Here is a 15191-nt window from a genome sequence, read left to right as displayed (position 1 = left end):
TTTCAAAATCATCCCATGCAGAAAGGCAACCACTAACTTTAGTCAACAAGAGAGTATAAGTGGAAATCCATCTCGTGATTGCATTCAGTCATTTCATGTTGATAACCACAACAGTCCCATTTTGAATAAAAATCCCCACAAATGGTCAGCCAACACTCGTCAAGAGGGATTCAGTCTTTCTTTCAATTGCTGTCTTCCAACTGAAGGTCATGCGTGGGTCCTTCCAATTCCTGTTGTTGCTCCACGGCTTCCTGGCTGCGGGTCTCAGCGGAAGCACATGGGGAAGTCACAAGAGGAAAGGAGGTGCCCTCAGGGCAGGATGCAAAGGCATTCTGGGGGATTCCTAAGGAAGCCCAGATTCTGGCTTGCAGTACAGTCACGATAATAAGGGATTTTTAATGTTACAATAGCACAGTTAGTGCAAGCTGGCAAGGAACAGAGAGTGCACACAGACATGACATTCATCCTCATTCTTTGGCAGGCAAACAAAGTGGCCGCCAAAGGGAGACGTAATACAAAGCATTTATTTCAGTCTATATCAACACTATATATTAAGTTATGAAAAACTGTAGTGCAGTAAAAAGCCTTAGAAATCATCTAATGCCCTTAGTTTTCAGATAAGAAAATGAGGCCAAGAAAGGCTGAATGACTACTCCACGGTCACACCGCCTCGTGCGGCCCGATGACAGCTTCCTGATGTCAAGTGCAGGGCATGTCGAACCGCCTCCTCACTGACCTCTGGCATGAAGACATTAAACCTACCCTGGATTCAAGCAGCCGTGTCTTCTCTGCATGGGCCTGCTTCAAAAGCCTCTCCATTTCTTCTATTCTGGCAATATTTGAAGTACTGGCACTGAATAAAACACAAAAGCCTTTCAAGAATATTGTTTCAGAATGAGGTATCTTCAAACACACGAATGTACAAGCAGCCGGGTTCACGAAAATGTATGACAAAATGCAGTACAATTTAAAGGACTAAGAGAGTCATTGGTCTGAAAAGGCAAGTTCAACTCTGAAAACTTAGGACGATACTGACTTACCTCAGGGTAGGAGGCAAAACATAGGCAAGCAAAACAACACCAATGTAAAGTGCTTTATTCATAAATAAAACCAAAACCAAATTTTACAAAGGGTGTCCTCAAAAATGTTTCCTGCAAAGTCTAAAAATGAGGGCTTGTGGGAGGCCCTCCCATTAGCTGAATTATTCAGAGATGACAGACGAACAAGACTATCACCAAAGTTTTAGGTAGATGACACCTAAGGTTTGAAGTCACTTTATTTGGTTTGAGAATGTGTCCTTTTATTGTGCCTTCACATGTGGGCATTTTATTTCACCAATGATGATGCCAATTAAAAAATGACTTCTCTTACAGGTGCAACGGGAGGGGAGAGGCCAGTTTTGTCCATAAATGTGTACCCACCAATACTAAAGAGCTGCACAAAGGGGTCCAGGAGCTTCCAAAGAAATGCATCCTGGGAAACACATCACACAAACGAGTAAAGGGAAAAGAAACAGAGCAAGTGAACGCTGCAAGAACAGTTAGGGATGACCAAACGAGCAACAGAAGAACTTGGAGATTTTTAACTTAAACAAAACTTTATATTTTTCACCTGCTTACCTTTTATTTCACTAGTTTGGAAAAGAGAGACCATAACCTAGGTCAAAACATCTACTCTGATGTTCCAGCCACAGAGAACCCAAGTTGTTTTATGCACACACACTTGTGTGGTCATTTGCATGTCTATCTTCTTTTCTAGACTCTCTTGAGAACAGAAAGGCCTTCATACCTCCATCCCCCACAGCATACAGCACGGCCCACAGCAGGAACTTGTGTTTGTAAGACATTCAGATAAAAATAAATTCATATAGAATACATAAGATAATTATTAATATGGTCTTCCAAAATCACATTTTGGATCATCTCAAAACCTAGGTTGTTTTGAAGAGATAGATGACAATAGCAGCATAGGACATATGCTTTGTCTTCAATTCAGTACTGTGAACACAGACGTTTTTAGCGGTTTTATTCATATTTGCCAAAATTTGGGAGCAACCAAGATGTCCTTCAATAATAAATGAATAAATAAACTGTGGTTCATCCAGGTGATGGAATATTACTCAGTACTAAAAAAAATTAGCTAGCAAGCCATGAAAAGACATGGAAAAACCTTAAGTACATGTTACTAAGTGAAACAAGCTAATCTGGAGAGACAAGACTATATGACTCCAACCATATTAGTCTGGAAAAGGCAAAACTCCAGAGACAGTGAGAAGACCAGTGGTTGCCAGGGATTTGAAGGGTGCGGGGGACAGAGGACTTTTAGGGGAGCGAAAGCACTCCGAATGATATTATAATGATGAATACATGTCCTCACACATTTGCCTAAATCCACAGGACGTACAACATGAAGAGTGAACCTTAGTGGAAACTGTGAACTTTGGGTGCCAATGGTGTGCCAATGTGGGTTCATTGTTAGCAAAGGTGCCACTCTGGTGGGGGTGCGGGTAATGGGGGAGCACAATGCATGTGTGGGGGTAAGTGGGAATTCTGTACCTTACTCTCAGATTTGCTGTGAACCTAAAACTGATCTAAAAGTATTTTAAGTCTTTAAACAACAACCATCAGTACTGTCTTTCCTGTAACAAAATGCATCTATCAAGGAGAGAGGCCTTAGGTATGTTGGAGCCTTAGAAACTTAATCATTAGGTTGTCCATCACAGGGTTACCTTAGGCCAGTTTTTAGCTAGGGGTTTTCTCCTGAGAAAGAGAAGAAAGTGGTGATTTCTTCTCCTTGTTTCCATGAGCTGTTGAGGGAGGTACAAATGGGTAAGTTCTGTTCTTTTCAGCCAGCATGAATTTTTAAAAAAATGTTTAATGTTTGTGCAGAAATTAATGTTCCCCTTCGTTGAGAATACCCAACTTCATGAACAGCAAAGGGACAAACTTCATCGACTCAACTGCGAAGGCCTGACAAGCATGCAGGCCGTGTCTCAGCACACACTTGTTCAGGTCCTACAGCAGCGACCTCCAACCCTTCCCATCTCGTGGGACACGTGAACTAATTACCACACTTCTATGGCACACCAAAAAACATATGGTTTACCAATCTGACAAAAAAAAAAGTATAATTTTGATTTATTCACACCAGATGGTGCTTGTTGTGTTGGCTGTTGTCATTTTTGCCATTTTTTTAATTTGACAATCTAAGGGAAAAAAGGTCAGTGCCTCTCACTAAATAGTCAGGAACTGCATGTTTTAAAATTTTTTGTGGCACACCGGTTGACAATTGCTGTTTAATTGTGTTGTCTGCGACATCAGATATATATGTCTTACGTGTACAATTAATTTGGAAATGCGTAATCTGAGTTTCACTATGCCTCAGGTTTTAAGAACACACCAATTAAAAAACAAAAGACACTCACCGATAGTCTGGCCCCTATTCGTCCCTTAATTCCTTTGACAACATTCCCATTTTTCACCCAGCTTGTGCCCTGAACACGGTTACCAGAAACTCAGTGTGTCCACTCCTTCGCTGTTTGCGCAGCATTGTTAGAATGTCGATTCTTACGTTGAGTCAAAATCTATCCTCCTCCACTTCCATTCACTGGCCTAAGTATGTGGCCCTGAAGCCACATGAAACCTATCCAGACGAACTAACCAGTTGCAAATAACTTGGTTGGAAACAAATATTTTCAGCCCATGGTTTTTCATATATTTGTAATTTGGCACATACTAGGGGTTAAATTTTCAAACATTTATCCAACTTTAAATATGTCTGTCCATTTTTAAAGAATTTCTCAGGGTATTTTCTATTATTTTATAATATTTCTAAGTAATTTTCTGCCAATTATATTCAATTTATTTATTTGGCAATGTTTTCACAGATGTCTTAATTTTTGCTCCAAATGAACTAAATTTGCTGAAAATACTTGATAGAAAGTTCATGGTAATATTGGCCACTACATGTCTTCACTGCTTTTAGGTATATAAGATGTGTGTGTGTGTGTGTGTATATGTATGTATGTATATATATATATATTTATATATATATATACACACACACACATACACATATACTGTATATACTTTAAAAGGTACTTAGTTATTTTATTAAAAAAATTAATTTTTATTCATAGACACTTGTTCTCCATAGCCACACTCCTGCTATTGTTGAGTTTTAATATTTCCTTCACATTTAAGCCTCTTTTATCCAGCAAAACTTTTGCTGCTTTATGATATTATGTTGCCACCACTTGATAAGAGAGTCATCTAAAAAAAGAGTCGGGAGGCTATGGAGGAAGTGGGGCCTGTACACATCTGCCTCCGTTCTCAAAGCTGCTATTAAGTTGCTAATATGTTGCTCATCTCAGCTCAAGGCTAAATCATAAACATCCTGGAACTACTGCTGAATGGACATCTATGGACTTTTCTTTCTCCTCGTAATTTTTGACTCCCTTATTTGCATATGGGAACTACCCAATCCCTGCACTTAGCCAAATTCCTTCATTTGCATGGAGATCGAAATGGGAACCACACTTGTAAATTTCACCTCTACAAAACCCTGCCTTTCTTAGTTCTCTTCGGAGCTCATTTAAGTTGCTGCCTGAATCTGTGCCCTCCTCAGGTGTAAACTTTTTTATTCAATAAATACTTTTTCTTCTTTATTGTAGCCTGAATCTCTTCTCTGGTTAACACTATCCAGGGGAGAAAGCAGAAAATAAACCTTAACCCAAAATGAAGGGATTAGAAACATTTAAAATTCTGGTTAAAATATGTTTTAAAACCAAGTTCAGCCATAGATTGTGCTCAGTCCTATTCCAAGTCTTGCTTCTCCGTCCATACCCACTGTGTTGGTGTTCGAGCTCTCACGAGCGATCAACTCCCTCAACATTTTCTCAAAACATGAGCACAGGGTCAGGATTAGAAACTTAATAATGGCAGAAGTAATAATAGTGTGTCATCGTGGGTGCTATTTAAAACACTACGTTCTATAAGTCAACTCGGTAATTTCAGCAGAATGGAGGTTTCATGCAGAACTGGCTCTGTTACTGTTTAAGACCCGACACTCATTTTCTTAACTCTATGTTTGTTTACAGTGTAGGTAATAATGCTGCAAAAGCAAAAACATTGTCTGGCTCAAGTAGCTTTGTAGTAGACACAAAACTGATGTCTCAACAAAAACTAAAGGGCAAAAGCACCCACAACTCTGAGTAATTCTACAATGTAATTCTACAAATGCCTTTTTCTGACATAATAAACCACAAGGCTAAGTTTATGTCACTAGAATTTCAGCATGGAATTACCCCTTTAAAATATGTATAATTTCAGGATATCTTAATACATAATTACTTAAAAATCTTAAAAAGAGAAAAAAATTAATCCTTTATTTCTTTCTACCTATCTCCACAAAGTTCGCATTAAGAATGGCTGTCATTAGGATTAAAGATGGCAGAGGAGTAAGTAGCAGCTGCACTAACCTCCTCCTAGGACCCAACTGGAATTACAACTAAATTGTAGAGAAATCATCCTGAATAACCAACTGAACACTAGCTGGAAAGAAGTCTTATAACCAAGGACAGACAGAAAAAACCACTTCAACACAACGAGACTGGTAGGGAGGGTGGAGGAGGCATGAGAGGGCTGGTGGGGCTCCCACTGGTGGTGCCAAAGTTCCAGAGGGATACTTCAGCAGCTGAGGGTTTCCACCTGAGAAGTAGGGGTTCTAAACCCCAAGCTGAGCTCCCTAGCAGACAGCACCAGAGCCGGGGAAAGAACCCACATGACATCCAGCTGTGAAAAGCAGAGGGGTTTCTGTCCACCAGGGAGAGATGACTGCAGATGCAGAGAGCCTCTCAAAGGGCTAACACAAAAATTCCTTTTGCAGCCACTTACCCTGGGCTGCAGTAGAGGGAGCATAGACACATGAGGAGAGTCTGGGGCTGGTGGCTCTGGGGAGAAAAATGAAGAAATAGCCACCAGGACCCCGGTGCTGAGTCATCCCCTATACTGCATAGGCCATCTTTCTCAAGCAGAGCAGCCTCCTCCAAGTGGCATCAGCCTGAGGGGAAGCCATAGCCCCATCAGCAGGAATTACTCTGCCCAACTCTGTGGAGTTTAAGCTGGGATGCTGAGGACTACACCCCAAGGTTATTTCAATTTTGAAATTTAACATTTAGGGTGAATTTCTGGGAGCTCTGAAACATTAGCTGACCTTCCCCTTGGCCTGGTGCTGGTAAAAGCTGCCTTGGTGTTCAGCCTGATTCTTTCTGCACACACCCAGGCCCAGCAGAGGGAGCCACAAGCTGTGGATCACTGATAGCTCCAACCAGGTTGACCAGGGCCAAGCACAACAGTGTCCAACATAGGCCTGCACCAGAGTCTTTGTAGATCTACCCGATACATAGAAACAAACACAAAGAGGCAGCCAAAATGGGAAGGCAACAAAACAGACCCCAAATGAAAGAACAAGAGAATACTCCAGAAGAAGAACTAAATGAAAGGGAGGCAAGCAATTTATCAGATAGAGAGTTTAGAATAATGGTTATAAGGATACTCAACATGAAAAACAGGCATAGAAACCATAAAAAAGGATGAATTAGAAATAAAGAACACAATATCTGAAATAAATAATACACTGAAGGGAATAAGCAGTAGGTTAGATGAAGCAGAGGACTGAATCAGAGATTTGGAAGACAAGGTAGCAAAAAACCACCCAAGCAGAGCATCAAAAAAGAAGAAGAAGAAGAAGAAATTTAAAAGAATGAGAATTTAAGAAGTATTTTGGACAACATGAATTGTAACAATATCTGTATTATGGGAATATCAGAAAGAGAACAGTGTAAGAAAGGGACCAAGAACCTATTTGAAGAAATAGTGACCAAAAACTTCCTTAGTCTGGTGAAAGAAAAAGACACACAAGTCCAAGAAGCACAGAGAGTCATGAATAAGATGGACCCTAAGAGGTCCACACCAAGACACATCATAATTAAAATGGCAAAGCTTAAAGACGAGGAGAGAATCCTAAAAGCCACAAAAGAAAAGCAGGTAGTTACCTTCAATTAGACAGTCATTTGATTTCTCAACAGAAACATTTCAAGCCAGAAGGGGTTAGCATGAAATATTCAAGGTGATGAATACCAAAAACCTACAACCAAGGCTACTTTAGCCAGCAAGGAAATCATTTAAAATTGAAGAAGAGATCAAGAGCTTCCTAGACAAGGAGAAAGCTTAAGGAGTGTATTAACACCAAAGCAATACTGCATCAAATGTTAAAGAGAGAAGGAGAAGAAGAAAGAGAAGAAGGAGGAGGAGGAGAAAGAAGAAGAAGAAAAAGAACAAGAACAACAAGAACAAGAAGAAACAAAGAAGAACAAGAAGAGGAAGAAGAAGAAGAAGGGTAAGAAGAAAGGGGAGAGGAGGAGGAGAAGAAGAGAAAGAAAAACAGAGGACAGTAGTATAAAAATAAAATGGAATAAATATGTATCTATCAATAATCACCGTAAATGTAAATGGCTTAAATTCTCCAATCAAAACACATAGGGTAACTAAATGGATGAGAAAACAGAACCCATATATATATATGTATATATTGCCTCCAATAGACCCATCTCTGATCAAAAGATACACAAGACTAAAGGGGACGGAAAATATATTTCATGCAAATGAAAAGGGAAAAAAGGTTGGTGTAGCAGTACTTGTATCCAACAAAATAGACTTCAAAAGCAGGGTCATAAGTGCTAGAAACAGCCTAAATGCCCATCAGTAAATGAGTGGATCAAAAAACTGTGATACATTAACATAATGGAATACTATGCAGCAGAAAGAAAGGAGCTCCTACCCTTCCTGAAAGCATACATGTATCTGGAAAGCATTATGCTAAGTGAAATAAGCCAGGTGGTAAGGGACAAATACCATATGATCTCACCTATAAGTGGAACTTAGTCAACAAAACAAACAAGTGAACAAAATATAGCCAGAGACATGGAAATAAAGAACAAACAGACAGTGACCAGAGGGGGGAGAAGGGATAATGGGGGAAAGAAGGGGAAGGGTCAAGTCAAGGAACATGTATAAAGGACCCATGGATGGGGGGGTATTGAATGTGGGGGTAGGCAGGGCAGGGGAGAGTAATGGGAAAAAAAGGGGAACAACTGTAATTGAAAACCAATAAAAAATATAAAAAAAAAAAGAAACCCAGGGCTATAGTAAGAGACAAAGAAAGGCACTACATAATGATAAAGGGAACAATCCAACAAGAGGATATAGCCCTAGTAAACATTTGAACACCCTGTATAGGAGCACCTAAATGTGTGAAGCAAATTTTGATGGACATAAAAGGAAGATTCACAGAAATACAGTCATAGTTGGGGATTTTAACACCCTATTGTCTTGTATGGATAGGTTTTCCAGACAGAAAAATCAAAATGGAATCAACAACCCTAAACAACACAGTAGATCAAATGGATTTAATTGATATCTTCAGGGCATTTCACCCTAAAGCAGCAGAATATACATACATTTCAAGGGCATTGGAATGTTTTCTAGGGTAGACCACATGTTATGACACAAAACAAGTCTCAATAAATTTAAGAAAATTGAAATCATATCAAGCCTCTTCTCTGACCACAATGCTATTAAACTAGAAATCAATCACAAGGACACTGAAAAATGTGCAAAGAAATGGAAGCTAAATAACATGTTATTAAACAATGAATGGGTCAACAATGAGATCGAGTAAGAAATCAAAAGATACCTTGAAACAAATGAAAAAGAGGACACAATCACCAAAATCTGTGGGACCCTGGGAAAGCAATCCTAACAGGGAATATTATAGCATTACAGGCCTATCTCAATAAAGAAAAAGCTCAAATAAACAATCTACCTTCACACTTAAAGGAACTTGAAACAGAACAACAAACAAAGCCCAAAGTTAGTAGAAGGAATAAAGTAATAAAGATTGGGGCAGAAATAAATGACAGAGAGTCTATAAAAATGACACGAAAGATCAATGAATCCAAGAGATGATTCTTTTCAAAGATAAACAAGATTGACAAGCCTTTAACCAGATTCATCATGAAAAAAAAGGACCCAAATAAACAAAGTCAGAAATGAAGGAGGAGAAATAACAACTGACACCAAGGAAATACAAAGGATTATAAGAAAATATTATGAGCAACTACATGCCAACCAATTGGACAACCTGGACATAACAGATAAATTCCTAGAAACATACAATTTTCTTTTTTTAAAATTTTTATTATTATTGAATTACAGTTGTATGCCTTTCCTCTACATCCCTCCACCCCACCCCAGCCGAACCCCCCTCCCTCCCCCACCTCCACCTTCCCCCTTGATTTTGTCCATATGTCCTTTAGAGTTGTTCCTGTAATCCCCCTTCCCCACTGTCCCCTCCCCACTCCCCCCTGGCTATTGTTAGATTGTTCTTAACTTCAATGTCTCTGGTTATATTTTGTTGCTTTTTTCTTCTGTTGATTATGTTCCAGTTAAAGGTGAGATCATATGCTATTTGTCCCTCACCGCCTGGCTTATTTCACTTAGCATAATGCTTTCCAGTTCCATCCATGCTGTTGCAAAGGGTATAAGCTCCTTCTTTCTCTCTGCTGCGTAGAATTCCATTGTGTAAATATACCACAGTTTTGGGATCCACTCATTTGCTGATGGGCACTTAGGTTGCTTCCAGTACTTGGCTATTGTAATTGTGCTGGTATGAACATTGGGGTGCATAGGTTCTTTTGGATTGGTGTTTCAGGGTTCTTAGGGTATAATCCCAGCAGCGGAATTGCTGGGTCAAAGGGCAGTTCCATTTTTAGTTTTCTGAGGAAATTCCATACTGTTTTCCACAGTGGCCTCACCAGTCTGCATTCCCACCAACAGTGCACTAGGGTTCCCTTTTCTCCACATCCTCTCCAACATTTGTTTGTGGATTTGTTTATGTTGGCCACTCTGACTGGTGTGAGATGGTACCTCATTGTGCTTTTAATTTGCATCTCTCTGATGGCTAGTGATGCTGAGCATCTTTTCATATGTCTCTGGGCCCTCTGTATGTCTTCCTTGGAGAAGTGTCTGTTCAGGTGCTTTGCCCATTTTTTAATTGGGTTGTTTGTCTTCCTGGAGTGGAGTCGTGTGAGTTCTTTATATATTTTGGAGATCAGGCCCTTGTCTGAGGTATCATTGGCAAATATGCTTTCCCATACTGTTGGTTCTGTTTGTAATTTGGTGCTGTTTTCTTTAGCCATGCAGAAGCTTTTTATTTTGATGAGGTCCCATTTGTTTATTCTTTCCTTTATTTCCCTTGCTTTAGGGGACATGTCTGTGAGGATGTTGCTGCGTGGAATGTCTGAGATTTTCCTGCCAATGTTTTCCTCTAGGACTTTTACGGTATTACGACTTATATTTAAGTCTTTTATCCTCTTGAATTTATTTTTGTGTATGGAGTAAGTTGGTGATTGAGTTTCATTTTTTTGCATGTAGCTGTCCAGATCTCCCAACACCCTTTGTTGAAGAGACGAAACATACAATTTTCTAAAACTCAGTCAAGAAGAATCAAAGAATCTGAATAGATAGATCACAACTACTGAAATTAAAGCAGTAGTCAAAATACTCCCAACAAACAAAAGCCCTGGACTGAATGGTTTCACAGTTAAGTTTTACCAAACATTCTGGGAACAACTAACACCTCTCCTTCTAAAACAATTTTTTTTATTTTGTTAACTTTTATTTTATTTTTAAGTATATTTTATTGATTATGCTATTACAGTTTCCCAATTTTTTTTTTCTCCCTTTTATTCCCCCTCTATCGTGTAACACCCCCCCCTCCACCATTCCCCGGCTAAGTTCATGTCCATGGGTTGTACATATAAGTTATTTGGCTTCTCTATTTTCTATACTATGCTTAACCTGCCCCCTGTCTATTTTATGCCTATCAATTATGCTTCTTATTCCCTGTACCTTTCTCCCCCATTTCCCCCCTCCCTCCCCATTGATAATCCTCCATGTGATCTCCATTTCTGTGATTCTGTTCCTGTTCTAGTTGTTTGCTTAGTCTTTGCTTTTGTGTTGTAGGTTCAGTTGTTGATGGTTATGAGTTTGTTGTCATTTTACTGTTAATAGTTATTGATCTTCTATTTCTTAGATAAATCACTTTAACATTTCAAATAATAAGGGCTTGGCACTCCTTTAACTTTACTTTATCTTGGAAGCACTTTATCTGCCATTTTAAATGATAGCTTTGCTGGATAGAGTAATCTTGGGTGTAGGTCCTGGCCTTTCATAACTTCAAATACTTCTTTCTACCCTCTTCTTTCCTGTAAGTTTTCTTTTGAGAAATTAGCTGACAGTCTATGGGCACTCCTTCGTAGGTAACTCTCTCCTTTCCTCTTGCTACTTTTAAGATTCTCTCCTTATCTTTAATCTTGGGTAACTTGATTATGATGTGCTGTGGTGTGTACTTCCTTGGGTCCAATTTCTTTGGGACTCCCTGGGCTCCCTGGATTTCCTGGAAGTCTATTTCCTTCACTAGATTGAGGAAGTTTTTCTTCATTATTTGTTCACATAAGTTTTCAATTTCTTGCTGTTGTTCTTCTTCTTCTGGCACCCCTATGATTCAGATGTTGTAGTGCTTAAAGTTGTCCCAGAGGTTCCTAAGCCTCTCCTTATATTTCTGAATTCTTGTTTATTCATTCTGTTCTGGTTAGATGTTTATTTCTTCCTTTTATTCCAAATGGTTGATTTGAGTCATGGTTTCCTTCCCTTCATTGTTGGTTCCCTGTATATTTTGGTTTATTTCACTTTGTGTAGCCTTCATTTCTTCCTTCATTTTGCAACTGAACTCAATCAATTCTGTGCGCATCCTGATTACCAGTGTTTTGAACTCTGCATCAGATAGATTGTCTATATCCTTGTTGCTTACCTCTTTTTCTGGAGTTTTGATCTGTTCTTTTATTTGGGCCACATTTCTTTGTCTCGGGGCACCAGTCTGGATGAATGTTTCTTTAACTCCTTGGTTGTTGGAGTTCTATGAAGTTTGCCATTCTAGCAGTTCTGGCTGATTATTGTTTTTAAATTGGTTGTTGTTCTTCTTTTGGTTGTGCAAGGAAGTGAAGTATTTCTGCCTATGCCTCCATCTTGGCTGGAATTCCTCCTAAAACAATTTCTAAACATTCAAGAGGAGGCAAAGCTCCCAAGCTCTTTCATGAGACCAGCATTATCCTAATGCCAAAACCAGATAAAGATACTACAAAAAAAGAAAATTACAGGCCAATATCCCTGATGAACATAGATGTGAAAATCCTGAAAAAAAAATTAGCATACCAAATATAGCAATACAACAAAAAGATCATGCACCACGATCAAGTGGGATTTATTCCAGGAATGCAAAGTTGGTACAAGATTCACAAATCAATAAATGTGATACACCACATTAAAAAAAATGAAGGATAAAAACCACATGATCATATTAATAGATGCAGAAAAAGCACTGGATAAAATCCAGCACCCATTTATAATAAAAACTGTTAGCAAAGTGAGAATAGAAGGAACATACCTCAACATAATAAAGTCCATATACAACAAACCCATGGCCAGCATCATACTCAATAGGCAAAAACTACAAACTTTCCCCTTAAGATTAGGACAAGACAGAGTTTTCTGCTTTAACCTCTCTTATTCAACATAACACTGGCAGCCCTAGCCACAGCAATCTGACAAGAAGAAATAAAAGGCATCCAAATTGGGAAGAAAGAAGTAAAGCTGTCTTTATTTGCAGGTGACATGATACATAGAGAATCCTAAAGATTCCACCAAGGAACTACTAGAACTGATAAATGAATTCAGCAAAGTAGCAGGATACAAAGTTAATATCCAAAATCAGTTGCATTTTTATATGCCATTAATGAACTAAATGAAATGGAAATTATGAAAATAATCCCATTCGCAAATGCCTCACAAAGAATAAAATACTTAGGAATAAACCTAAAAAAGGATATAAAAGACTGTGCTTGGAAAATTATAAGGCACTGAAGAAAAACTGAGGAAGATACAAATAAGTGGGAGCACACACCATGTTCATGGATAGGAAGAACTAACATCATTAAAATGTCCATACTACCCAAAGCAATCTGTAGATTCAATGCAATTTCTCTCAAGATTCCAATGACATATTTCATAGAACTAGAAAAAATACTTCAAAAATTTACATGGAACCAAAAATGGCCCCACACAGAAACAGCAATACTGAGAAACAAGAACAATGGTGGAGGAATCACACTACCTAATATCAAACTATGCTGTACAGCCATAGTAATCAAAACAGTATGGTGCTGACATAAAAACAGACACATAGATCAATGGCATAGAATAGAGAGCCCAGAAATAAACCCACACCTTTATAGTCAATTAACATTTGACAGAGGAAGCAAGCAAATACAATGGGCTAAAGGCACTTTATTTGATAAATGATGTTGGGAAAACTAGACAGACGTGCAGAAAAATGAAACTAGACTACCTTCTTAAGAATAAATTCAAAATGGATCAAAGACTTAAATGTTAGACCTGAAACCATAAAATCCTAGCAGAAAACATAGGCAGCAAAATTTTGGACATTGCTTGTAGTAATATTTTATCAGGTATATCTCCCCAGGCAAGTGAAACAAAAGAAAAAAAAAATAAACAAATGGGACTACATCAAACTAAAAAGTTTTTGCACAGCAAAGGAAATCATCAATAAAGTGAAAAGACAACCCACAGAATGGGAAAACATATTTACCAATGCATCAGATAAGGTGTTAACATCCAAAATTTATCAAGAACTTACAAACTCAACACTAAAAACCAAACAACCCAATTAAAAAATGGGTTCAGGACCTGAAGAGACATTTCTCCAAAGAGGACATGCAGATGGCCAATAGACATATGAAAAGCAATATGGGATTTATTCCATATATCCCATGCTCAACATCACTAATCTCAAAGGAATGCAAATTAAAACCACAATGAAATAACATCTCACACCTGTCAGAATGCCTATCATCAATAAATCAACAAACAGCAAGTGCTGGCAAGGATGTGGAGAAAGGGGAACCCTTTTGCACTGTTAGTGGGAATGCAGACTGGTGCAGCCACTGTGGAAAGCAGCATGGAAGTACCTCATTAAATTAAAAATGGGTCTGCCTCTTGACCCAACGATACCACTTTTGGGAATATATCTGAAGAAACCCACAACATGAATTCAAAAGAACATAAGCACCTATATTCATGAGGAGGAGGGTACAAGGGAGCTAAATGGTAATGGAAAAAACACAATAAAAAAAATAATAATGTGCTGTCATAATGAACATTCCAAACATTAGTTCCTATTACCCCACTTACCTGATGTTTATCATTTATTTTCCATCACAATAATGGATGTAAGTTTATTTTAGGGTAGCACGAAATTTTTTAAACGTACATGGTGGCACAGAGGAGAAATGCTTGTTTTTCTCTCTCTTCCTTTTATACTAGACTGTTAACAGGCATCTTTTACTTTGGCTTCAAGTTTTTGACCTTCTTAGGATCTGACAGCAAAATTAAATAAATGCTGTTAGTGATTTCTGACTGTGGTGATTGGTTATCCACAATTGCTAGCACCACCAGGTCAGCTCTGAAAGGGCAAAGCCGGCCCCATTGGCTATAGGGGCACCATTTGCCAAGCAGGCATGTGACCTTGTTAAACACGACTGCCATTTTACTCCTCTGAGCTTGTCCCCGGGACTGGAAATCACTGGAAGGCAAGAACTGAAGGTGACTAACCACACCCTACAGCCACAGGCAGAAGATAACGTTGGAACAAACTGCAGCCTCCTGTTAATGATGACCCCAACAGCCTGGGGCCTCGCAACAGCAACCTCCCACCCTTTTAGAATCTAATCATAAATCAATAGAAGCTCAAAGACCCCACCCATCAATGTTGGTGTATCTCTCCACACCACGCCCCTCTCCTTTCTTGGAGAGTGAATAATGCTGTTTTCTAAATGTAGCATGTTCAGTGGAAACACTCTCATTTTCTACTCTCAGACACCATTCCAAGAAAAAGTAACTGCGTGAACAAATAAGAATAAATTAAATTTTTGCTGGTCACTGTGATTAAGTGTTCAAATCTGAACTTCTAATGCTTGGTAAATATAATCAAAACGG

General features: G+C 38.7%; 1 protein-coding gene across 13 annotated transcripts in view; it reads right to left on the bottom strand.

The window, feature by feature from the left end:
- Nucleotides 1-15191, bottom strand: part of PHLDB2 (pleckstrin homology like domain family B member 2) — a 227376-nt gene that overhangs the window by 6678 nt on the left and 205507 nt on the right. For all 13 annotated transcript variants that reach the window (XM_045185828.2, XM_045185829.2, XM_045185830.2 and 10 more), the window contains one exon: nt 763-853. In XM_045185828.2, the coding sequence (XP_045041763.2) occupies nt 763-853 (91 nt within the window). The remainder of the gene's footprint in view (nt 1-762; nt 854-15191) is intronic.

The sequence above is a fragment of the Desmodus rotundus genome, chromosome 2 (genome assembly GCF_022682495.2).
Source record: "Desmodus rotundus isolate HL8 chromosome 2, HLdesRot8A.1, whole genome shotgun sequence".
NCBI classification, from domain to species: Eukaryota; Metazoa; Chordata; class Mammalia; order Chiroptera; family Phyllostomidae; genus Desmodus; species Desmodus rotundus.
This window is presented reverse-complemented; position numbering and strand designations above follow the sequence as displayed.